We start from the raw sequence: 24,970 nt of genomic DNA, 5'->3' as shown, positions 1-24,970 counted from the left end.
TAAGTGAACTGCTGTTAGAAGTTCAGTGAAGTTAATGTAGCAATCGATAACATATATATACACAAATCAGTACATTACATAAGCATATGATGTGTCTTCTCATATAGGCATGACAACTCTGTGAAAATCTTTGATCGACATGGACAAAAGTGGAATGAGCTCAACCTTCCTGGGTAAAAATAATTATTTACTTCAATTCTTCTCTTTATCAAAAGCTTTCCTCTCACCAGTCAAAAGTCTTTGAAGTTACCTTTTGAATTCTTAATTGTCCTGCTTTCCCCAGACGCTGTGTGGGAATGGACTGGGATAAAGATGGGGATATTTTAGCTGTGATCGCTGCAAAATCCAGCTCCATCTTCCTCTGGGATGCAAGTGTCAATAAATCATCCCAGATAGACAGTGGTATGAGGTATGGAAAGCAAAACAACACATTTTTCAAATGCTCTGACAGCAAAATACTTAAAGTTTGCTTTGTTTTTTGGCCATTCTTGGTTTTATCAGAGATCAGATGTCCATAATTTTGTGGTCAAAGTCGGGTCCATTGTTGGCAGTTGGGACAATCAAAGGAAATCTCTTAATTTACAATCAGCAGACCTCACGCAAAATTCCTGTCATGGGTAATACACCTACAAAACAATTTCACACTCATTTGTACATCTTTATTTGCTTTATTTACATTATATTCATTGTGTCTCCCCTGGTTTCCATCAATGCTAGGTAAACATACCAAAAAGATCACGTGTGGACACTGGAGCACTCAGAATTTACTTGCTCTGGGAAGTGACGACAACACTTTGAGCATCAGCAATCAGGAGGGGGACACCATCAGACAAGTACATACACACACGCAGCCCAAATATGTTGTTCATATGTGGCATTTGTCATGTAACTTTAGAGTTAATGTATACAATTTGAAGTATGTTACACAAAAGCTACATATGGTTGTTTGCCTGTGACGTTGTGATTAGAGAACAAAAATATAAACATTTATCCTGTCTTCCATTCCCTTCTTTTACCAGACAACGCTTCGGGGCGAACCTGCCGATATTTGCTTTTCAGTGATGAAGACAAATGAAAGGTCGGCTCAAGGAGAGAACACTGTAAGCTGTGGAGTTTCATGAATGTCTTTTTTTTTTTTACTAAGTTTACTTTTTATACACATGCTCCATAATTGTATACAAAGTAAATACATGTTCACACATCTTGATTTAAAATGACATTGCATATATTTTGCTATACCTTTGTTGACTTCGAGATATCTCATTTAAATGTACAGTGAAGTCACTGTGAAGTGTTTTACCCTCTTGAAAATACTGACCCCTCAGGTAAGCATGTTTGTGGACAAGAAAATACTGACGCTTGTCAATGTCAGCAACCCTGAAGACCGGCAAGAACTGTCCTTCCAGCAGCACTATGGAAACATCGTGTCTTATTGCTGGTACTGCATGTGATCACACAATAACGCGCAGCAGTCAGATGTTTGCGCTAATGTTAGTTCCCATCTTTTGTGTTTTCTTCAAGGTATGGCGATGGGTACATCCTGGTTGGCTTCTCCCGTGGGTACTTTGTAGTCATTTCCACTCATGTCAGGGAGATCGGGAAGGAGATCTTTCAAATGCGCAATCATAAAGATAGTCTAAATTGTGTGGCCATCTCAGCGGCTTTAAATAAGGCCGCTTCCTGTGGGGAGAACAGGTACACACACTCTTAAAAAATGACGACAACAACAACTGCATAGCAATTGTTTTTTTTTTTTTAAACTAATCTATGTGTTATTGTAGCATAAAGATCCACGAGCTGTCCGAGCTCAGCGATATTATCAATGTCATTGAACTGGAAGAAGAAACCAAAGGTGAGACTGTCCTCTTTTCTAACCATGCCATCGGAGGTGGTGTTGAACATTTCGACTACTTCTACTTCACGTCAATCACTTCCTTCCAGGTCTGGACAAGTTGAGTTGGACAGATGATGGACAGCTGTTGGCAGTTTCCACACAGAGAGGGACACTCCATGTCTTCCTCACCAAGCTGCCTATCCTGGGTGACAGCTACGGTACCCGGATAGCCTATCTCACCTCCCTACTGGAGGTCACTGTGTCCAACCAGGTGGAAGAGGTGAAGGAAAACGCACACATTGCAGCAAAAAGGAAATCAATAATCCTCCACCAAAGTTGGCCTGTGTACTAAATGTTTTTAGGAAAATTATTTGAAATGATCTCCACGGGTGTGCCGCTGAAATTTGGTTTCATTGATGGCAGCCATGATGTGGGGAACGCTGTTCATTGTACAGTAACACACATATTTCAGTTTACAGAAAAAAAGTAGATGTGTTCTTCCTTAATACGTATCTTAACTGCCAATTAAATGAAAAGATAAATAACAGACAAGCAGAAAAGAGTACAAAATCATTGAGAGTACTTGTGCTTTTCAGGAGACCCCTGTGATCATACAGGTTGACGTAGAACCTACTTTCATTGCAATGGGACCGTACCATGTGGCGGTGGGAATGAACAACAGAGCCTGGTTCTACACTTTGCTAGACCAGGAACCAGGTGGGGTTACCCCGTTGTGTGGTCTGTCGATATTTGTTTTATTATGTGTGAGACGATAAATCACAAACTAAATAGCGTTATTTTTCTTTTAGGTTTTACAAAGCTGAAGGACATAGAATATTTGGGGACGATAGCGAGTATGTGCCTTAACTCAGACTATGCTGCAGCTTTGTTCGAGGGAAAAGTGCAGCTTCACATGGTGGGTTATGTACGTCTTTCTGTTTTTACTGACCAGTGAACAGTAATTTAATGGACATCATTGTCTATCGTTATTTATCCGTATGCATTTTTTAGATAGAAGGCAAAGACCAGGAAGAGAAGAAGCAAATGAAGTTGTTTCCAGATGATGACAGGCAAGGTCAAATCCTGTGCCATGCCCTCACTGCTGACTTTCTCTACTACGGCTCTGATGTAAGTATATATATATACATGAATTGTAAGTTGAATTGATGAATTGTACATTGTAAGTTGAAGGGATTGATGTTCTGAGTTTTTCTGTATTTGCTCAGTACAGAACTGTATTTTTTATTTCATCATCATAAATCAAGGATAATCCTAAATTTTCAGTCATCTAAAAAAAAAAAAAAAATCTGCAGCAATTGTGCTGCAAGTGAAAGTGCATTCTTTTCCCTCTATCGGAAAAATCGTTGTATCACACTTGGTACCATGACCCTAACCCCAAAGGTTAAATTGAATTATGGATTTGAACAATCATTATTCAGATGTTACATATGGATTGGGTGCTGAGTTGAGTTTCTTTTTCATCATTGTTTTCCTCCATTTCTTCTTTTTTCATTTCATCATCACTTTATTCGTACATTGCTTCATCTCCTTCTGCCTTCAGTCGGGCCATGTGGTGTGTGTGTTGGTGGAGGATTGGGAAACCGTGAGCATCTACAAGCACTCGGTTGGTGTGAGGAGGGTTTATCCGGACCAAAATGGCACACAAGTGATTTTCATCGACAACAAGAACGGCGGCTTCCTGCTCTCCCCTGCAAAGGTCAGCACAAATGATTACTTGATACATTTATGCATTTGTGCTATTAGACGTGCAGTGGACATACACACAGTGTAAGTTGATACAAGTAAGTCATTTAAATATTAAAATATGTATAAAAAATAAAAGATGGGATTTGAACTAATTTATTCATTTAAAGTTCTACAAAATATAAGATAGATAGATAGATAATATTCATCCTCATTATTACGGACTCTGAGCCCATTAAATTATTACTGAAAGCAAAAAAAACCCCATAAAAAACAATCTCGACATTTACAATGTAATGCAATGTGTGTGCGCGTGCGTGTGTGTGTGTGTGTGTGTGTTTTCATCCATTCCAGACAACAGACTCCTGCATTGAGCTGCCCAACTTCTCGCCCACCATCACAGGAGTGCTGTGGGACTACTGGCATGCTGATAGAGGAGTATTTGTAGCGTATGACGACGACAAGGTTTATACCTACGTGCTGCATAAAACCACCATATATGGTAGGGTGACACCACAACAACACACACACACACACACACACACACACACACAATTCTTTGCTCTTCTTGATTTACCTCGACCTGGATGACTGAGAACTTACACAGACACGTCTATCATTACTAGAAACAACCCCCTCGGTTGCCCTCATGGTAAATAACATGTGAAAGTGTCTCATTGTGCATCAAAACATTCCATCTCGGTTCTTTATGTGACAGAGTGATTAAAGAGTCCCCTGCTGCTTTTTCTTATAGGGGTGTTGAAGATGTCGCATAATGAAGTACTTTAATCTGAACCAGGTTTTAGAAATCTGACTTTTAACATGTTGGCCTAATAAATGTTTGCCTGCCTCGTGTCTGCCGTTGCTCTAATATGTTCCATGTACCTGATAGGACACAAAACATCTGGCCCCCTCCGCCTTCATCCTCTGACATAAAAAAACAACAAAGAGATAATTGTAATCTAATTACTTTCATCCTTCTTCTTCAAGGCCCACGGGTGGTGTTGGCTGGCAGCACTGCTCTCCTTCACTCCCAGAAGCCTTTGCTCTTGCACAACGGGGAGCTGACATGCCAGATGACAAGCGGCAAGACCAGCGAAGTGTCTCTCAGCACGCACTCCTTCCTGAAGCGCTCCGCAGGCAGCACAGAAGATACTCCACCGCCGCCGGAGAGCAGCAAGCTGCTCGAACAAGCGCTCACCCTCAAGAGGTTCTACATTTGCTATATATTTACATTATCGGGCATATTTCAGGTATTTGTCAGTTTGAAGTATGTTTGGTCGGTTGATGCTTCTGTTCAGGATTCTATGGGTATACTGAGCCTGTGTAACAACGGTTGTACTGTAATAGTATTTTTATTGAATATATTAACATCTACTATATTGAGGTGAGTAAGAGGAGAAGGATTGTAAATCATCCATTTTGTCTTTATTTAAAAAAAAAAAGACAAAATGGCAGTAAAGGAAAATGTAAAACCCAATATCAAACAAAACCAGTTAAAGAAACCCAGAAGGAAATGTTTAAGGGCTAACAAAACAAACACTGACACAAAGTAAGCAGATGCTTTCAAGGGGACAAGAAAACATGAGATGATGTGAAGATGACAAAAACATGTTGTAATTCATTTTGCGTGCGTTCCTAACCAGGTTCCATGAAGCCTACGATCTGTGTCAGTCCACAGACAGTAAGACGGGCTGGGCTGAGTTAGGCAAAGCCTGCCTGGTCCACGTGGAGCTTGAGCTCGCCATCCAGGTCTATCGCATGAAGGCTGACGTGGGCATGGTTATGTCCCTGCAGAGCATCCAGGTATGAGTCATACACACAACCACACACACACACACCACAGTTCATGTTTCAGTTTGTTGTTTGTCGCACCTTCTCTCTCTCTCTCTCTCTCTCTCTCTCTCTCTCTCCAGGGTATGGAGGACAATCATTTACTGGCGGGGCATCTGGCTATGTTTCTAGGAGAATACAACTTGGCTCAGGACCTCTATCTGTCCTCAAGCGGTCCAATCGCTGCACTAGAGGTGAGCAAGAGGAGCGGATTGCAATCAGCCAAAGTGATCATGCTTTGGTATCTGAGTGGGTTGTCCACTAATCTGAAGTTCAGTGGGTCAGCTGGATGTCATAGTGTCGTTCACAACCCCCGGTTGTTGGGTGAGTGATTATCACTGCCTAAATAGCAGCCTCTGCCACCGCAGTGTGAGCGGGTGAATGCTGGCTTGTGCTGTAAAGCAATTGATAAATGCAGTCTGTTTACATTTGCCTTTGATGTTAGAGTAAGAAAATTACCGTAATTAAATATATATATATATACTAATACATTAAAAATGCTCTGCAAATCCAGCTTCCATGGTGTGTGTGCGTGTGTGTGTGTGTGTGTGTGTGTCTGTGTGTCTGTCTTTTTAGATGAGGAAAGATCTGTTACACTGGGACAGCGCTCTCATGTTAGCCAAGAGGCTAGCAGAAGACCAGATTCCCTTTATATCGAAAGAATATGCCGTCCATCTGGAATTTATGTACGTACGCAAACTATTGAGAAGACCCGACTGTGATCTAGGCTATGTCTAACCTCTCTCTCTCTCTCTCTCTCTCTCTCTCTCTGTAGTGGAGACTATGTAAATGCTTTGGCACACTATGAAAAAGGCACGACTCACAATAATAAAGTAAGTGCAGTATATTTTGATGTGAATTTTTGCGCTTTGCAAACTCAAGCCCCCAAATAAATATTTGGGATTAATAATGTCACATAGATAACTGCCTTCATGCATCCAAAGATGCATCCGACTGTTTGGGCTGAGGTGGAGCAGTGCACAGGCATCACTGTAAGAATTCCAAACTAGCTTCACCACTGACGACGTATCCTTCCTTTTTTGGCTTATTACTATATTTCATCCAGTATTTTTGTTTCATAAGATCCAGTCATTGATGTCTGATGCTTCCTGGGAAATACTTATTCAACTTATCTAATTGTTGTCCTCTCTATGCACAAAGACCACTTTGCAGAAAGGATTTCAGCAGACAGGCTGAGACATTTTTGAATGTGCTTTTTAAGATTTGTGGTTCAGAATGAAATGGCTGCAAACACACGGAGGATTCCTCTCTTTCTTCTGTCTCCAGGAACATGACGAAACGTGTCAAGCAGGTACAGCTAGGATGGCCATCAGAATGGGTGACATCAGGAGAGGAGCTGCTTTGGCAATTCAGCACCCAAGCAGAGTCCTAAAGAAGGAATGTGGAGCCATACTGGAGAATATGAAGGTGAAGAGTCTCTCTTCTGACACGAATAAAGTTGAACAGGATACAGGGATCGTCCTGTCTGTGAAGCAGTGCTTTTTATATCCTCCTCTCCGGCCTTTATTTCTGTCTTGAAGCAATTCTTTGAAGCTGCTCAGCTTTATGAAAAAGGCCAGTATTACGAAAAGGCAGCGTCAGTCTACATCCGTTGCAAGAACTGGTGAGACGAACGCAAACTCAAATTGAGACATGCAGACGTCTCTCCTACCTTATGCAGCGTTGCCTTTTTTTTGGGCGTTCCACCACAGGGCAAAGGTGGGAGAGATGCTTCCACAAGTTTCCTCTCCCAAGATCCACCTGCAGTATGCAAAAGCCAAAGAGGCAGACGGCAAGTACGTTCTGAGTTTCAATGTCAGTCACATTGAAGATGGTGAAATTATTAGAGAAGAATAAATGCAACATGCTACGCACTGCGTGTATTAGATATGAAGAAGCTGCACAGTCCTATGAGAGTGCCAAAGACTGGGACAACGCAATCCGTGTGCTCCTGGACCACCTGAAACAACCACAGGCTGCGGTCCGTATCGTCAGGGAGACGAGGAGCATTGACGGAGCAAAGACGGTTGCCAGGTAGGCCAAAGGAGAGTCAGGTATGTGTTAGCAGCCACGGGCTAAAGAGATTTTTATTAAGAACATTTCTACTTTCTAGCTACGACACTTTTCTATTGTTAACGCGGAAGTTACTGTCTTGGCACAGGATGTACTGGTAAAATAATTGTATCAAATAAACTCAAGAGTTAAGCAAGTTATTATATTTGACCTTTCACCTGATTGGAGTTCTTTTTTTTTGTTTGTTAATTATTCAGGCTAGAAAACATAAAAGCAGGGGGGGACTATAATCAAGATGTCTTCAAATTCCTTTTGTCTGTCCAAATGTCCAACACGGTCCAGGAATATTCAGTTCACACTGATATCAAATACACAGAGGAGCAAAAAAACCTTTAGAGAAGCTGGAATGCTCAAATATTAGTAATTTATATTAATAAATGGCTCCGATTTTGCCCAGTTGTCCATTTCTTTTGCTAGCTAGCTTCTTGCTCACGGATTTATTCATCTATTACCTCCAATGCTTCTCATCCGCTGCTTTCTGTTTGTGTTCACGTGCGTCTCAGGTTCTTCCAGGGGCTAAACGACTACGGCTCGGCCATCTACTTACTGGTGCTGTCTCAGTGCAACGACGAAGCCTTCCGACTGGCGCAGCAGCACGGCCAGATGGAGGTCTACGCAGACATTATCGGTACGTCTGCGTGTTTCTATTATAAAACAAAGCTACAATTTAGAATTAGCTTAGCGTGACACAGCGTTATTCTGTGTCATGTTTTCTTTCAGATGAAAGATAAAAATTAAAAACAACTCTTGTGGTTTGTTATTCAGGGCCTGAGGCAACACAAGAGGACTACCAGAGTATTGCGCTCTACTTTGCAGCAGAGAAGAAGCACCTGCAGGCTGGCAAGTTCTTCCAGAAGTGTGGGCAGTACAGCAGAGTAAGAACTCCTTTTTCCCCATCATACTTTTTACAAACGCAAAACATCTTGCATGCCAAACATGTATTCCCTCCACTGGTTTCTCCTCAGGCCCTAAATCACTTCCTGAAATGCCCCAGCGTTGATGACAACCAAGCGGTTGAGATGGCTATACAGACGGTGGGTGTGTCTCTGTGAGTGTCCCAGTACAAGTGCAAAATGATGCTGGTTCATTCTGGTGTGTGTGTGTGTGTGTGTGTGTGTGTGTGTGTGTGTGTGTGTGTGCGTGCGTGTTGCAGGTGGGCCAGGCCAAGGACAGCACCCTGACCACTCAGCTGATCGATTACCTGATGGGAGAGAGTGACGGCATGCCCAAGGTAATCAAGGAGCTCAGTCCCCAGAGACTTGGCTTGGGAACCAGAGTATGGAGGGTGAACTGGTAGCCGGAGAAGTGTCGGTTCGCCTCCCGAGTGCTGCCGAGGGGCCCTTGAGCAAGGTGCCGAACCCAACAAGCTGCTCCTAAGTGGCTGCCCATCACTCAACCATCTCGAGTGTGTGTGTGTGTGTGTGTGTGTGTGTGTGTGTGTGTGTGTGTGCTCTGACTTGTGTATACATATCAGAATACTGCAAACTCCTCACAGAAAGACCACAAGTCAGATTTGAAACTGCGACCATCTTGCTGTGACGCCACAGCGCTGACTACTGCGCCACTGTGCTGCCCCCAAACTGCTATTTCGCCATGTAAAAAGAGTGACATTGTTGATTACGGTACTTGTTTGCCTCCCTTCTCTCTTCCCAGGATGCAAAGTACCTGTTCCGTCTGTATATGGCGCTGCAGCGCTACAGGGAGGCGGCTCGCACCGCCATCATAATTGCCAGAGAGGAGCAATGTGCAGGTACAAATACATTCACGTGAACATTCTCCAGATACACGTTTAACAAATCCTCTCTCGGTCTCTGTGTATTTAATTTGCTTTTGCATGTTTCTCCCAAAGGGAACTATCGTAATGCCCACGACGTATTATTCAGCATGTACACGGAGCTGCAGGCTCAGAAGATCAAAATCCCTGCCGAGATGGTCACCAACCTGATGATCCTTCACTCATACCTATTGGTCAAGGTCGGTAAAGCTGAGTCCAGCCTGTTTCAGAGGTCGGCAGTGGTGCTGCACATCCCTGTGAGGCGTCGGATCATGCTCAGTTAGAACTACGATGTGCAGGATGTTGACCAGAAAAGGGTTTGTTGCTCTGAGCAGCTTACTACGGTGCGCCTGTAGAAGAAGGAGGAAGAGGAGGCAGTGTGGAGGGTGAGGGAGGGTGAGGCATCTCCAGTTAAACTATTTGTAGCTGGGTCCCGTGAGTCCAGGAGGGAGGAGCCTGAGGGAGGAGCCTGACTAACCGCTCAAAGCAGGTCACAGGTCGTCATTGTGAATGAGAAGCTGTTCTGGTAAAGCAAAGGTGCAGCAGGAGCAGCGGAGCAAAGCGCTACTCGGTGGTTTCCGCTGAGGCAGAGGGATTGAAGGGGTTTTGGAAAACGGAGCTGAACTCCGCCTTCTCATTGGCCCTTTGAACTGAACATTCCTAAAGTTAGGAAAATCGGAGGTGGAAACATAACTGCATTTTAACTCCGAGTTCAGCAGAGTCCTCCTGTTTTTTTTTCTTACAGGTCTCAGATACGTGGGATTGCTCTCCATCATATTGTGACCTGATAAAAACCTTCACATTATTTGAGTGCATTATTGATGACTTTGTAAAATAAAGTGCTTTCATATAGATCCATGTGAAGCGGGGCGACCACATCAAAGCAGCTCGCATGCTCATCCGCGTTAGCAACAACATCAGCAAGTTTCCATCTCGTAAGTCCGAAGATGGAAAAGATGAATTGATGCTTAAAAGTCATGGAAATTCAAAAGTCCCACAGACGTGTTCTGATTCTTTGCGTGCGTAGATGTCGTTCCCATACTGACATCGGCAGTTATTGAATGCCATCGTGCTGGACTGAAAAACTCCGCTTTCGGCTTCGCCGCCATGCTGTTGAGACCAGAGTACCGTAATGAGATCAACCCGGCGCACAGGAAGAAGATCGAGGCTATCGTTAGGTGAGGCCTCGCCTCCCGCTCTCCTGCAAACTTGTTTTCTCTCTTTACAGAATTCCTTTTTTCCCCTCCACACTGAACTTGCTTTTTCATTCCAGACATCCAGATACATCCGAACTGGAGGAAGAAACCACTCCGTGTCCTTTCTGTGGCTCTCAGCTGCAGCAGAATGAACTGCTGTGCATTTCCTGCAACAACAACCTGCCCTACTGCATTGCCACGGTACACCTAATCAACACTGTGTTTCCATTGGGCAAAATGGTTTCACGTCAACCTTCATTCTTATAATTTGGTCTTTTGAACTGTTTTTTTTTTTCTCAGGGTCGACATATGCTGAAAGAAGACTGGTCCGTGTGTCCACATTGTGAATTTCCTGCTCTCTACTCACAATTAATGTTGTAAGTAAACATGAACTGACAAATTCATAAATCCTATTTTTGTAATTCTCAAGAAAAACATATTTGGAGCAAAATGGTTCTCAGAATGTCTCAGTGACTTCATCTGTGATGGTTCTGGGAGCTACTTTATATTTAAAGTGCTTTGCATAGTTGTATTCTGGTCGGAGTCCGACACGGATCGCATTTGAGTCTAACCATGATTTTTATCAAATTGAAAAAGGTAATGTTTTACCTAGATTTAACCAAAGCTCTTTTTTCAAAGCTGTGATTTGGTCATTGGGCACAATTTTGTTTTCAATTTCCAAACAAAGTTTGCATCACTGTCTTCATAAAATACCCAGTTGAGTACTGGTTTAGTTCCTAAACTACAGTAAATGTCTCCTGGCTACAGACTTAAAGTACAAGGCTTACTATTGTCAAATATTTATTCTTAGTTCTTATGATACCGATTTATTAAATGACTGACGGCGCACACATTTCAATGCTACAATTGTATTTTATTGAACAGGTTACACTGCAGACCTGTTTTGAGCCTCTCATCTAAAATAAAGCGCACATCAGTATTTTGCTTTTACAAATAAAAGAAAAGGATCAGGTTTAAGGTTGTTAATAAAATAACAGTCTGCAGGACAAACTAACAGAACAACCTAAACCACCAGTAAGGTGTCCTGAGTTTTAGCTTTTCTTTCTTGTAGTGCAAAAAGAAAACAAATGCAGCAGCTTTGTGACTATTACAATAAAAACAAAAATCTAAAAGTCAAAAATTCTACAAAAAATTGTAAGTTCAGTCATTTTTTACTGCTACATTCTCTGATGTACACTGAACGGTTTGTGTGTCCAGGTTGCTGGAAACAGAGACAGCGTGTCCGATGTGCTCTGAGACGCTGAATGTCCAACAGGTGAAGAAGATCTCTGATTCTTCCGTTTACCTGACAGCTGATGAACCTGAACAGTGAAAATAAAATAAAATTGTTCTTGTGTGATTTGATTATTGACAAATATGGTGATTATTTTATTTTATTTTTAGCAATACATGTGAAATTTGAACTTGAGGTATGACCTTTTTGTTTCAAAGCTTAATAAAAATGTAAAGTAGTAATGTTTAATGTCTGCTGTCTAAATAAATACTTAGGTGCCTCAATAGAATGTTTACCAAGTTGTTGGTGTGGATTTTATGTCGAGCCAAACTACAGCCATTATTCAATAAATAATTGACAAATGCTATTTCCACGTTTCATCTTCATTAGCTAGTTCTGCAAGTAATGGATTTGCAATTTAAAACAAATATTTGCAAACAAGGCCATTATTATCTATCAACAACATAATTATTTTTGGTTTCTCTCCATATACTCCAGGCCGGAAGGTGGCGCTAATCCACCGAAACTGGATGCCAACCGCTTTAAAAAAAAAAAAGAACAATAATTGCGCCGTTTGATGACGTAAATCTATCGCGACAACCCTGCCCGCCGTCTGTATGGTAACATAACGTGAGATTTGCTGCTTCCAGATTCCACCGTCGAGGTTTAATACATTTATTGATTGTTGGGGACCGTATCAGAGCAGTCATGTTCAGCCCCCGCGCCGCCCTGGGTTCCGGTCGCCGCCACCAGGGCCGAGCCGCCGGGAGGAAGAGCATCTCGTCTCCGGCACCGAGTCTCTTGTTCTCCCCGCGCAGGACGACCCTGTCAGCCTGGTAAGTTTCTGGTTGGACCCCCCCTGGACCCCCCCCTGGTAGTTGTAGGTCAGTATTCACGTGACGGTCCAGAAACTACAAATCTCTCCGACAGGTCCACGCCGACCCGAACCCAGAGCCACGCAGCTGCAGAATCCATCAACTATGACGTGCAAACGTTCGGCTCGTCGCTCCTTGTCAAAGTGATGGAGACTCTGACGATGGCCGATGGTAACGGAAACCATGTCTCTATTTGTTTGTCACAACCCCGGATAAATGCGTCAGGAATGGAATCCGGCGTAAAAATGGGGCAGAATTATTATTATTATTATTATTATTTTAGATGCAAATCAACATAAAGATATACCGGAGGGTGATTCTCTGGTTGCTAAAATGGGCCAAATACTTAAAATAAAGTACTTTAATTATGCACTTAAGTTCTTTGGCATCATTTAACCATACATACAAATACATTTCAAATATTATTTTGTATTTTCAGAATCAGTTTATTGCCATTATCACAGACTAGGAATAGGTAGGAGAGTACTGGGGGGGTGTCTTCTGCAAGGAAAGGGGAGAAGGAGGCCTGGCGGTGGAACCAGGAAGTGCAGAGACAGGCCTGCCAGGGAACATGGCTAGAGGTCGACCCGGGAGAAGATACATGGACGTAGTGGGGGGGGGGCGACGATGCAAAGGACAGGGTGAAGTGGAGAGAGCTGATTTGCTGTGGCGACCCCTCAGGGGACAATCCGCAAAGGCATTTGTAGTATCTGTAACTGGGTCACGGGTAGTGTCCCAGCAGTCTATGGGCGAGAGACGGGGGTACACCCTGGACAGGCCGCCAGTTCATCTCGGGGTGACTTTATTCATTTTAATTTTTTTCTGCATTGCCGTTGGTGTTGTTTTCTGATTAAACTACCGTCTCCGGTAAATACCACGGGACAATTCTGCCTCTCTTGGTTTCTCTAGCCGACGACAAGATCTCAGTGAAGGTGAATGAGAGCGGCTGGGCATGGATGGTGTGTGGAGAGAGTCTGATTGTCTGGAAGATCTGTCAGACTGCCGTGGCCAAGGTAACCCCCCCCCCCCACACACACACACACACACACACACACGGAAATGTGACGTGCGTCCATATATTTCGAGATTGCTCTTTCGGCGTTGTCAACAAGCCAGCAGCCCGACCCGAAGGAGGCGCCGGATTATTCATTCGTTGGCTTCCTGTTTTTCCTGCAGCAGTCCGTGTGCAAGGAGCTCCAGCTCCCCAGCAGCGAGTACGACTACACCGCCGACCTCGTAGCCGTGACGTCGGCGTCGCCGCTGGAGACGGCGAGCCTTCAGGCTGTCTCTGTCCTGGCCGTGGCTGCGGAGGGAACGGCTCGCCTTTGGCCCAGCCTGGCTCAGGATGGCAAATACACCGATGCAGACGTGGACCTGGGCGATCTCTGTAAATGCGTTGTTGCCATCAGAGTGAGCGACGTCCCACTAAATCCGGTGCCTCTCCATGTAGGAGCCATTATTGACTCTGCTTTCATATTCTCCTCCTTGCTTGTTGGCCTTCTGTTTCTCACCTTTCTCTCAGGGTGGAGACTTCCTCTTGTCCTCGGCGAGGAATCGATTGCTGAGGGCGAGCGTGGATTCTTCAGGGAAGCTGCAGTGCAGAGCCCTGATGCAGGGTCAGGGGATGCTCTCTGGCATTGGCCGTCGCGTCACCAGCCTGTTCGGCATGCTCTCCCCTCCAGCCAGTGACACGGTCAGTCATTCTAAAAGACGTTTAGAAGAAAGAAAACCATAGATTTTAGGTGTGTCCAAACCATTACAGGGACCAGTTTAGGACAAATCCTGGTGCTTTTTCCGTTTTTTTTTTTTTTTGTCTGAATTGTTGTCCTCGCTGTTGGTTTACTTGTTTACACCGGGTCGATTCTGCCGTAGCTCCAAAGCGTGTTGTGGGTGGACGGAGCGAGCTGCCTGTACACACTGACCAAGTCCAGTCTCAGCAAATGGGAGGTGGAAGACAACTACGAGCATCAAACCCTCAGCTGGGACATGCAGAGGGCTCTGACGGAGAGCATTGCAGACGCCATCTGGGTCAGTACGAGTACACGCAAGATCATATTGGGTTCAATAATAAAAGGTGGATTTTATATAATTACGTGGTGAGGGAGGGGGGGGCGATGCAAAGGACAGGGTGTAGTGGAGAAGGTTGGTCTGCTGTGGCGACCCCTGACGAAAAAAAAAATGTTCCATGTTGCATAAGCCAAAGAGTTGTGACGTGGAACGCAGCAACGTCCACGTCTACGACGTCTTTCACGCGTGACACAATGAAATGAAATGACGGCTGTAATATTCCATCAATATTTTTCTCCCACCAGGGTTCAGAGATCGACTACGACGAGATGAAGGACGGCGCGAATGTGTCGTACCTCGATATGAAGTGTAGCCAGTGAGTGTGTGTGTGTGTGTGTGTGTGTGTGTGTGTGTGTCTGTCAGGTCGCTGTGACAACGGTGGTGTATTACATGTGTTGTGGAACCTCGCTAGTCTCTATGTCTGAGGATCAGGTTGCCCAGCCCCCCCCCCTCATTGACCACCACCCAATCCACATTACACCAGTCCCCATTGGCGGGTGGCGAGCCCACCAGAGGTTGGGTCTGGCTCCAGGGGTGGGGGCCCCGGTTGGTCCATACCAGGCAGCATCACAGTCCTTGCTGTAACTTCACTCTGGGGCTTTTGAACTAGCAAGGAACTGTTTGCCATGAGAGACCCCCCCGACAACGTAGCTCCTGGGATCTTTTGGGCACTCCAACTACCCCCCACCATGATATGGTGGCAGTTCAAGAGGGGCTTTTCACAATCTTAATTTGTATTTTTGCGGTTGTCAAGCTAGTTTGATTTATATGGTAGTTTATCCCCCATTTACGCGTCACTTATTATTTCATCTGAGGTTTTTAGGGATTCATGTCTGCATGTCATTATCTTCTGCTTTTATTTCTCCTGTTTCTCACAGCTGTAAGAAAAGAATCTTGCATAAAGTCGGTTTTATTTACACAGTGCAACATCACAGCTAAAGTTGCACGGGTCTCGACCCTACTTTCTTCTTTAACACTAAACCATTACCCCGTGAGGGGGTAATCTCCGGTCCGACCCGGTCTGAGATTGCGCTGTGTGGTTTCAGAGCCGGCCTGGTTGTTTTGGCTGCAGCCTGGCGCCCGTCAGACGCTCCATGCCTGGCTTACTTCTGCCTGGTCACCCTGCAGGACAACGGCGCCGCCATCGCCGACCAGTTCACCATTGAGGTCACCAAGTACAACCCTCCATTCCAGGTCAGCCCTCGTCCGGCGCCGCGGATGTTTCAGGCTCGTCACTGAATACAGTAATACCTCGACATACGAGTGTTCCGAGTCGTTCGGGTATTCACCACCTTCCGTGTTTCGTTTCCATTATTTACGTGGTTTCGGCTGCATCTGTGTTTATTCCTTGTCCAAAGAAGGCGAGAAAAGAAAAGACGCATGATGGCGATGGAGATTAAATGATCGCTAAACGGTGACCGTGGTGTCTGTTAGTGATTTGGCACGCCGGTACGAGCAGAGTACATAGATATGTACAATTAATGCGAAGAACACAAAGCCTTCCAAAGGCAGAACTGTTGTCTAAGTTTATGTACATGAAAGGTACAATTAATCTCCTCACATGGCACAACGCTGTCTCGAAGGTAAAATGTAATAAAGCCACATTTTATAGTACAGTAATACTGTCTATTATATATTTGTGTGTATCTATATAGCAATAAAATAAAAACAATCCCATTAATAGCGTTGAGTGTTTCTATTTGAATTGAACGGATTAAATAGTTACGAGCTCAGTCCAGGAGTGAATTCTACTCGTGTGTCGAGGTAGTACTGGATGTACTTTCCAGCCTGACACCTCGCCCACAAACGCCTCAAACCCTTCATGTGAGATTCTAAAAAAGATCAACGATCTAGATCTTATATTCCTTTGCGATGATGATGATCATTGATTGAATATTTATGTCTGCGTTTCCTCAGGGCGAGGAGGCCCTTCAGGCTACGCGGCTGGTGCTCCCACCCTCCCCCGGCGCCACTGCCTTCCTGTATAACAAGGAGCTGGTGTTTGCTTGTGCAACGGGCACCAGCAGGGGAGGACCACCTGATGAAAATATCATTTTTAATTCACCTGGTGAGAAAAGGCAAAAAACAAAACTCGCGTCTGTAAAGGAAAAAGTACTTTAGAATGAAACATTTCATCTGGATCGGATCCGGTTTGGAGGATATAATATTTTAACAGTGAAAACCCCATTTTACAGATTCAAAACTGTTAAAAACGACAGACTCTGATTCACTTTTACTTTTCATGGTTGGTTGTATAAAGATACTGAGAACAATTTAGATCCTGTTGGTGCTGATCCAGATCACCATGTGGACGGTGTAAATCCAGTTAGCAGGGGGGGGGGGGGTCTGCGCTCTGAGTGCTTTTCTAGTTTCAGTTGCTTCTTAAAGCAGAGATTAGAAAACATTTAAAGCAGTCTCATTATTAATGTCAGTTTCTATCTGTGTCGTGCCGTCCAGGTGACGGCGTGCTTGGGGGCGGCTGCTGCGCCAACCTGCCGGTTTTCTTCTCTCAGAACAGCGGCCTGGTGGCGGTGGTGGCCCGGGAGAGCGCCTCCATCCTTCCGGAGACGGTGGAGGACTCGCTCTGCTCCTCGCTGGCTGCAGCTCCAGAGGTAAAACGGCCCGGCCATTTCCATGAGCAACAATTCTATTTTAGCCAGACTTTAAGATTCAAAAAGGATTAAGGAATCAAAGGGACTGGCACAGAACAATGCGACTTTGAACTGTCTTAAAGGTTTCATCCGTGGAGGCTGCAACCAGAGCAGAACCCGTAGCTCAGGAGGACAAAAGCAAACTCCTCAAGGGGGCTTTCCTGCAGTTTTGTCGGTAAGTGTCGGATAAACGAATCAACAGCCTGTCCCACAGAACCTGGGATGACTCACCAAAGGTTGTTACTGCTTGTGTTGAGAAGATCAATAAGTAACGTTCATCCCAGTGGGAATAGTGTTGCGGCACAGTAGCTTTTCTGAAAGGTCCGGCTCCCGAGGTGTGTTTGAACCCAACGCAGCCTTACAGCTAGCACGATTAGCACGGCTATCAGGAGCTAGCATAGCAGACCAGCGTCTCCCTTGAGCCGGTTCCAAGCCCGAATAAATGCAGAGGGTTGGGGCAGGAATGGCATCCGGAATTAAACATGCCGCCAACCTTTAAAGACGCTGTATTTGAACCCAGCGCCAACTTCCTGTGATGGAACGACGCCTGTCACAACGTCGCCATGTCGCCCCTCCGGATTAAATGATGAAGCCATTTGTGGGTCTGGATCATTTCTGAAGTGACAAAACACAGGAAGCATATTTTGAAGCTTGTTTCGAGATCAAAAACCCACACAATGAGGGGATCCGTATCAAACATATGAAGCTGCCCGGTTTAAAATGAGCAGCAAAGTGAGACACAAATTCAGGAGGCGATTACAGACGGATTGGCTGGATGGTTTATTTCGCCTTTTTGGGGTTGATAAGGACCCAAACTCACCATAATAGTGTCGAAACATGAAAACAGTTTTTCATAATATGTCCCCTTTTGTGTTTGCGAAGGTTGATACAAGTGTTTTTGGAAATAAGCGTTTGTAATGTAGAGATTGAGTAACTATAAACGTGCAAAGTGCTGAAGATGATTTCTTTGTCAGGAATGATCTAGTCGGGGCTCAGACGGTCACGGACGAGCTCTTCCCTGCCGACTCTGAGGAGGGGGCCGAGTTGGACGGCATCGTGACACAGATCAACCTGGACCTGGTGGACGACTACCCGGCCTCCGACCCACGCTGGGCTGAGTCTGTCCCCGATGGTGAGCCGCTCCCTAAAAAGATCAGACAAATACTTTGAAATTGAACCGAGCGCCAAATGGAGGAGTATTTCTTTACATTTATCTGAAACGAGGAGCTCAGAATCACCTCGGTTATTTAAAATAATGTGGTAATGTGTATGACGCGTTTTCTTCTCCTGCAGAGTTTCCCTTGTTCACGCGCACAGTAATACCTCGACATACGAGCGTTCCGAGATACGAGCTAAAAAAAAACAAAATAAGCAAAAAAAACAATTTTAAATTTACTTTAATTTAGGGGATTAAAAAAAAACCTTTTAAAAAAGAGTTTTTCTCTCTGGTCTTATTTATTTCAAGCTAACTGTCTTTTTCTTGCAGAAAGCACCGTATTTCCCCTCACGTCCCTCATCATCCTCCACCAGCTGGAGGACAAGATGAAGGCCCATGGCTGCTTCATGGACTTCCTGCTTCAGGTACACACGTGTGTGTGTGTGTGTGTGTGTGTGTGTGTGTGTGTGTGTGTGTCTGTCCCTACAGTTGTGATCATCGTCCCTTTCCTTCCTTGCCGTTCGCCCACATTTCCAACGTTGCCACTGAGCTGTGTTAGCTCAATGGTAACGTGACTTTGGTAGGGAAGATCATGGGTTCGAATCCCGGTCAGGGCAACAACATCCACCTGGGCCTTAGCAAACAGTCCTAGAGGGGCCACAGCCTTTTTACCCGGCGTTGTCTGGTTAAGATCCATAAGGAATCAGCTCTACGCCCTCTCCGTGCAGGTGGGACTCCTGGATCGACTTGGTCAGGTGATGGTACGCTCTTCTCCCATGGCAACACGGCTGCTGCTGTGCGAGCATGCCGAGAAGCTTCAGGCGGCCATGGTGCTCAAGAACCATCACAGCAAACACCCCGAGCTGGTTAACCGGGCCATCGGCATCGCCCTGCAGAGGAACAACGCCGCCGTGCCACCCAGTCTCACCGCCGCGGACGTCTTCTTCAGAGAGGTGTGTGTGTGTGTGTGTGTGTTCGGCTGCGTTCGTGCACGGGGTTTATATTGCAGCTCTCTCTCTGGCGCTCCAACAGGTGTCTCAGATCTCCTCTGTGTTCGACTGTCTGCTGGAGGAGGAGGAGCGGACCCTGAAGGAGAACCCGGTCGACTCTGTGCGTTGGGCTGACGTGGTTCTCAGTGTCAACGGCATCATCAAGGTGCGGCCATTTCACGAGGGGTGACGTGTGCTCGCGTAAATCACTCTCGTTAGTAAAACGCCACGCCCAATTTAGTGCAGTTTGATAACTAACGTGTGTGTGTGTGTGTGTGTGTTTGTACACAGGATAGTCTTCAGGCGGCGGGTCGCTACCGGGAGACCAAGGCGTCCACGTACAGAGCGTCTGAGAACGCTGCTGCCGAGCCTGAATACATCCCGTGGACAGGTCCGATCTTCAGATCTTCCTCCTTCCCCGTCAGCTTGTTTAGCATCGCTTTCTATGAAAACTGCTTCAAGTACTCATCACATACACTCTAGTGAAAAAAAGTATTTACTCATCTACTGGAGGTTATGTGATCTGTCTGTCCGTCCGTCCGTCCGTTAGCAAGATGACGCGAACGTTTTTGGTGTGATTTCCAATGCGGCCCTCACTAGGTTGATAAATTCGCTTCCCCTTGATCGTTATTCAGTTCCTAATTCTGCTCAGAACAAAGGTCAAGAGGTCGACGGCAAATTGAAATGTCAGAGTTATCAACATGGATATTGTGACACAGCAACTCAGGAAAGTCTTGTTGGGTTTGACGCGTTAAACATTTCTCCAGCAGCGCGGCTACTGGTCACACGGCACCGTTTAATATCAAATCATTAAATATATAAACGTTTAGAGAGAAAATACGATTTTAAGAAATGACTGCTCTTTATTCGATTCCAAATGTTCATTTTCCATTTTCACCTGCAGCATCTGGAGGCGTCAAAGGTGTTCGAACGGTCATCTCCCGCCAGCATGAGATCCTCCTGCAGTCGGTGTACCCGCACGCCGACTCGGAGCTGCGCAGCACGCTTTGCGAGCAGCTGGTGGCATTGCTAGACATCTACTTGGGTGGCTATGTGGCCCAGCTGACGTCTCTGCAGCAGCAGAGGCCCCCAGGGGCCCGGCAGGAACGCTACAGCACCTTGGAGATGGAGTACAGCCAGTGTCGCTCTCAGCTTCTCGCCCATCTGTGTAAGTGGGGGAAAATGGAAATGCCCCCGGAGTTTAATAATAAAATCTACTCTAGAAGGTATCATTTCCATCAGAGTGGACCAAGTGGAAACCAGGCAGATGAATCGGTAGAGTAGCTGGTCCTTTATTAGGACCCGGGACACATTTGTATTCATGAATGTGGTCTGGATGGTCCAATCTCAAATCCTGCAAGTGTTCATTTGCATCTCTGGCACACAATTGGATTAAATAAATAGCCGAGAAGGTTTTTTCTAAAGTGAGCTGCCAGTGTTGGACGCTCCAGTCAGACCTTGCAAGTTAGAGACGTTGCCATGTCTGACTGGAGGTTTTTGACCATACGATACGTCACTGTTTGCGTTGCGGGTGTCGCATCGACGTTGCTCTGCTTTGCAGTGGAACTGGGACAGTACCAGTGGGTCGCAGCCTTGGCTGAGAAGTACTGCGACTTCGACATCCTGGTCCAGATGTGTGAGCAGACCAACAACCAGAGCCGCCTGCAGCACTATATGGCCAAGTTTGCAGACCAGGTACACAGAACTAGAAACACCTAGGCACCGTTTCTAAAACTCTCTGACTCTCCTCCTACCTGTCGTTCTCTCTCTGTCGCTCTCTCTCTCCCTCCTCAACCCAGCCGGTCCAGACAGATGGGCCATCCACCATGAGCCTTAGGTTCTGTCCAAGGTTTCTGCCTGTTAAAAGGAAGTGTTTCCTTGCCTCTGTCGCCAAAGTGCTTGCTCTTGTGGGTCGAGTTGGGTTCTGTCTTTCCCTGCTACACCTGTAAAGTTCCTTGAGATAACCTTGTTGTGATCTGGCGCTATAGAAATTGAATTTAATAAAATCAAACAGTGTTGCATTTTAAATAAAATTGAATGGACTCGCTGTATATATCGGACTTTTAGCCACAGCTAATTTGCTTTACTGGGTAAAAGGCACTATTTTTGAACTTTATTCCTTAATGCAATATAATATATGTCAGATGTAAGCACTGACTCCTGAAAAATGGACATAAAAGATAAATGTCCCACAAATTCACACGTTGGGATATCTCTGCATTCAGCTCGATCAATTCGACACTGAATGTCTTCTGCGATTATCCATTTTATTTGCGACACTGTCGGCGGGATCCCACGATGCCTTGGTTCAGACTTACTTTCACGGATGTTGGAGCTTTCTCAAACGGGCGGCCCAATAACTTTCTTCTTTTCGTGTCCTGCTTGCAGAACTTTTCCGACTTCTTGTTCCGTTGGTACATGGAGAAGGGGAAGAGGGGCAAGCTGCTCTCCCAGCCGGCCGCCCAGCACCAGCAGCTGGCCAGCTTCCTGCGGTCGCACCAGCATCTGAGCTGGCTGCACCACATCCACATCCACGACTACCACAGCGTACGCTCACGTGCACAATGCATGCGTGCACGCATCAAAACCTTCTTCTTCTTTAGGTCTAGAGTACCGTAAAGATATTCATATAAAATGATGAACATGTGTTGTATTTTAATTTTGTGTATGTTACATTCTATTCGAGTACCGTAGCATAATTTATGCTATGTGGTTACTTATTGATTGGATCTTTGCATTAAATGTATTGTCAATATCGGAAACGCTGCAGATCTTGGCGTAAACTATTCAAGCAGAGGATAGAATTAGCATCTGCTGCTTCAAGGCCTGATCATGTGCAGCATCAACGGGGCCTTGGTGAATCCTGTCTTTTCCTCGGCCGTCCATCACGGCTGGCCTTGTGTGTCCCGTGTCTGCAGGCTCACAGAACGCTCTACAACCAGGCCAACACGGAAACGAGGTACTTTGTGAAAAAGAAGACGCTTCTGGCTCTGAGTAAACTGACTGTTTTGGCGTCCGACCTGCCGGAGGACGAGCTCAACAAACAAGTGGACGGTAAATGCACCATCCGCTTGTCAGTGAGGGATTGTATAAAGAAAAATTACACCATTTATTTGGATTTTATATTATTTATATATAAATAAATACCATCTTTACACTAGAAAAGCATTCAGAGCGCAGACCTCCGCCGAGCGCCTCAGTCTTCCTATATTGTGATTTGCAGCTGAAATAATGGGGCTACATTTATTTTATCTATATTTTTAGCTTCTTAACCATGAAAACAAACTTTCTGCGACTGGATTCAGATTGATATCATTATTAGTTTAGATGTTATTCACAAAAAGCAAACTTTCAGTAATGGTGGTTTCTTCTGGATCTGGATCCAAAGCATTTGAAGACACAACAAATCCGTTTTCCCTCTACTAATTCCACAGTGTCTTGGTGAAGGCAATAGAGAGAGATGGTATTGAAATGTCCAAAAACAAAATTGTTTTGTTGTGAAAATGTACCTCTCCGGTATTAAAGATAGATTTAGGGAATACGGGATGATACATAGAACAGGAGAACCTGAACAGACGGATAGAACAGAGAGGATGTTCTGAACTGTCCAGAGAGGCAGGAGCTGATTAGGTGAGATGTGTAACTTCATATATTTTTTTCCTGACCTCATTCTGGATCGGATCCAGAAGACATTTTGCATGATAGTTCATATCGGACCCCTTTATGATGTTGATTCTTGGTGAGTGAATTGAATGCGTATTTTACAAAATATGATGCTTTTTCTTTTTTTTTTAACTCCATTATAACTACCGTAAGTGGGAAAATTCAGGTTGCGACAGAATCTGCATTCCGGGTCCGATCTGGATGAAATTCGGTGGTGGGACAGAGGTCCCCATCCCACATGACTGTCAAATTCCATAAACATTGTGTCAACCAAGATATTGAACAAATTTCAAAGCTCTATTGAATGCAATGTTACCAAAAATGTCAGTGATCCATAATCCAGGATCAATTCTGGATTGTCAGATTGTCCAGAACTTTGTGAGTTAACGCAATTTAACGCAGGTGAAAACGTCACCTCGGCGTTTTAAATGAGTTGAACTCTCTCCAATCAGACATTGTGGAGCAGGAACGCTTCCTGCTGCACCAGGAGACGTTGCCACGGCAGCTGTTGGAGGAGAAGCAGCAGGATCCGGAATCCATGCCTCTGCTCAGCGCTCACAACCTCATACGGGTGAGAACGAAGCCCAGCCCCTCTGCCGAGGGTCATCCAGAGGAACGGGGAGGATGTTTCCAGAGTTTCCTTTCTTTCTTTCATTGAACTTTACGACATGAAGGGACATTTCTAAACCATCCGACTCCTGCAGGGGAAATCTACCAGTCTGCTTGTAGCTCCTTAACATGGAGGAGAGAGCTCAGATAGCTTTGATAGTGATACCGTTTCATCCTCTCTTCTCCGCAGTTGTATATTTGTGATGACAACAGAAGAGCCAACGAGTACGACTTCAAAAAGGCTCTGGATCTGCTGGAGTATATCGAAGAGGTACCTGTATTGAGTCTGCTGATTATTATTTGGAATTCCGCATCGCTGGCAGTTAAATTTAAATGTTCCCGTTTGTGCTGCAGGAGGATGCCGTCGACATCGAGTCGCTGAAATGTGACATCCTGGGCAAAGCGCTCAGGAGAAATGAGTAAGGTCCACCTGTGACGTTTTTGGTTGATTTTAGCATTTAATTTATAAGAATAAATTTGAGGAGGTACTTTGATTTCTTAACATGCAACACAATCCCTCGTGAAATTAGTTTAGAATGACTATTGCCTGTTGATTGATGCTCTGTGTCTCTCAGCTGGTCGTCTGCCGACGGGGTTGACGACCCTCTGGAAGCCGCCAAGGACAGCACCTTCGTCAAGATCCTACTCAAACTCGTACAGGAAGGTGAGAGAGTCATTTTTAGAAAATGAACTGTGGCACAGGTAGCGCTCTGGGTGTAGGCAAACCCCCGCTGAAGTGCGTCATCGCTCAGTTTTCCTCAAATACATTAAATCCAAAATTAATTTGTGTGTTTCCGTGATATATTTTCATCAAAAGAAGTCCTCAGTATTCTTTCTGAAATGTATTTTTTGGCGTTTCTTTTTCAGGAGTTTCTCTGCAGACTTACCTGCCTGATGTCAAAGATCTGCTTGATCTGGACGAGCTGCGCTGTTTGAAGTCAAAACCCTACTTTGAGTTTGTCCTTCGAGCAAATTATGAACATTACCTGCAATGTCAGATGACGACTGAACTCCCATAGAACCTCCTGCCGCTCCGCTTTTCTCTGCGTTCTGATCATCTGTTTGATTTGTTATCTTTTCTAAGTAAAGAGTTATTTTTTCCTCTATCTTGATTGCACTATTTCTTTTATATCTTTTTTATCTTCAAAAGAAGAAAATCATGACTTGGAATGGATTACATTTACCGTTTAGTCTTATCAAATAATTATGTAAAGATTTTTTTAGCAAGGTATAACGCTTGGAAAGCAACATGAAAGCCTCTGGGAAGCTGAAACTGATCATAGCTGACATACATGTGAGACCATTTCTCAGC

At 44.9% G+C, this 24,970-nt stretch overlaps 2 protein-coding genes across 2 annotated transcripts; both read left to right on the top strand.

Annotated features, from left to right (window-relative positions):
- The first annotated feature begins 283 nt into the window (after window positions 1–283).
- Window positions 284–11,980, top strand: wdr19 (WD repeat domain 19). Its single transcript, XM_068750743.1, has 33 exons — window positions 284–409; window positions 502–617; window positions 718–833; window positions 1,020–1,100; window positions 1,326–1,438; window positions 1,522–1,695; window positions 1,782–1,852; window positions 1,942–2,114; window positions 2,431–2,556; window positions 2,655–2,750; window positions 2,846–2,962; window positions 3,396–3,545; window positions 3,893–4,040; window positions 4,529–4,748; window positions 5,185–5,344; window positions 5,455–5,565; window positions 5,948–6,057; window positions 6,147–6,204; window positions 6,659–6,799; window positions 6,913–6,995; window positions 7,084–7,167; window positions 7,259–7,405; window positions 7,948–8,072; window positions 8,210–8,319; window positions 8,410–8,478; window positions 8,598–8,675; window positions 9,098–9,194; window positions 9,294–9,418; window positions 10,072–10,153; window positions 10,246–10,396; window positions 10,492–10,615; window positions 10,715–10,791; window positions 11,633–11,980. The coding sequence occupies exons 1-33, from the start codon at window positions 297–299 to the stop codon at window positions 11,745–11,747; spliced, it is 3,861 nt and encodes a 1,286-aa protein (XP_068606844.1). The 5' UTR covers window positions 284–296; the 3' UTR covers window positions 11,748–11,980.
- Window positions 11,981–12,274: 294 nt separating this feature from the next.
- nup133 (nucleoporin 133) lies at window positions 12,275–24,757 on the top strand. Its single transcript, XM_068751164.1, has 25 exons — window positions 12,275–12,484; window positions 12,579–12,694; window positions 13,433–13,536; window positions 13,700–13,933; window positions 14,046–14,216; window positions 14,396–14,551; window positions 14,836–14,906; window positions 15,637–15,784; window positions 16,508–16,658; window positions 17,048–17,202; window positions 17,325–17,416; window positions 18,216–18,373; window positions 18,728–18,822; window positions 19,126–19,350; window positions 19,430–19,552; window positions 19,678–19,777; window positions 20,291–20,554; window positions 20,948–21,081; window positions 21,775–21,933; window positions 22,305–22,440; window positions 23,502–23,620; window positions 23,849–23,929; window positions 24,013–24,077; window positions 24,234–24,322; window positions 24,526–24,757. The coding sequence occupies exons 1-25, from the start codon at window positions 12,357–12,359 to the stop codon at window positions 24,675–24,677; spliced, it is 3,426 nt and encodes a 1,141-aa protein (XP_068607265.1). The 5' UTR covers window positions 12,275–12,356; the 3' UTR covers window positions 24,678–24,757.
- Window positions 24,758–24,970: the final 213 nt, after the last annotated feature.

The sequence above is a fragment of the Brachionichthys hirsutus genome, chromosome 17, assembly GCF_040956055.1.
Source record: "Brachionichthys hirsutus isolate HB-005 chromosome 17, CSIRO-AGI_Bhir_v1, whole genome shotgun sequence".
NCBI lineage: Eukaryota > Metazoa > Chordata > Actinopteri > Lophiiformes > Brachionichthyidae > Brachionichthys > Brachionichthys hirsutus.
Note: the sequence above shows the minus strand (reverse complement) of the source record. Positions and strands in the feature narration are given on the sequence as shown.

Bases quoted from the DNA above. Each gene is read 5' to 3' on its own strand.
- wdr19 (XM_068750743.1), top strand. From the start codon at position 297: ATGGACTGGGATAAAGATGGGGATATTTTAGCTGTGATCGCTGCAAAA. The intron at 5,566-5,947 runs GTGAGCAAGAGG...CTGTCTTTTTAG, and splicing joins GTCCAATCGCTGCACTAGAG to ATGAGGAAAGATCTGTTACA. The intron at 8,320-8,409 runs GTAAGAACTCCT...GTTTCTCCTCAG, and splicing joins AGTGTGGGCAGTACAGCAGA to GCCCTAAATCACTTCCTGAA.
- nup133 (XM_068751164.1), top strand. From the start codon at position 12,357: ATGTTCAGCCCCCGCGCCGCCCTGGGTTCCGGTCGCCGCCACCAGGGC. The intron at 15,785-16,507 runs GTCAGCCCTCGT...GCGTTTCCTCAG, and splicing joins AGTACAACCCTCCATTCCAG to GGCGAGGAGGCCCTTCAGGC. The intron at 16,659-17,047 runs GTGAGAAAAGGC...CGTGCCGTCCAG, and splicing joins TATCATTTTTAATTCACCTG to GTGACGGCGTGCTTGGGGGC.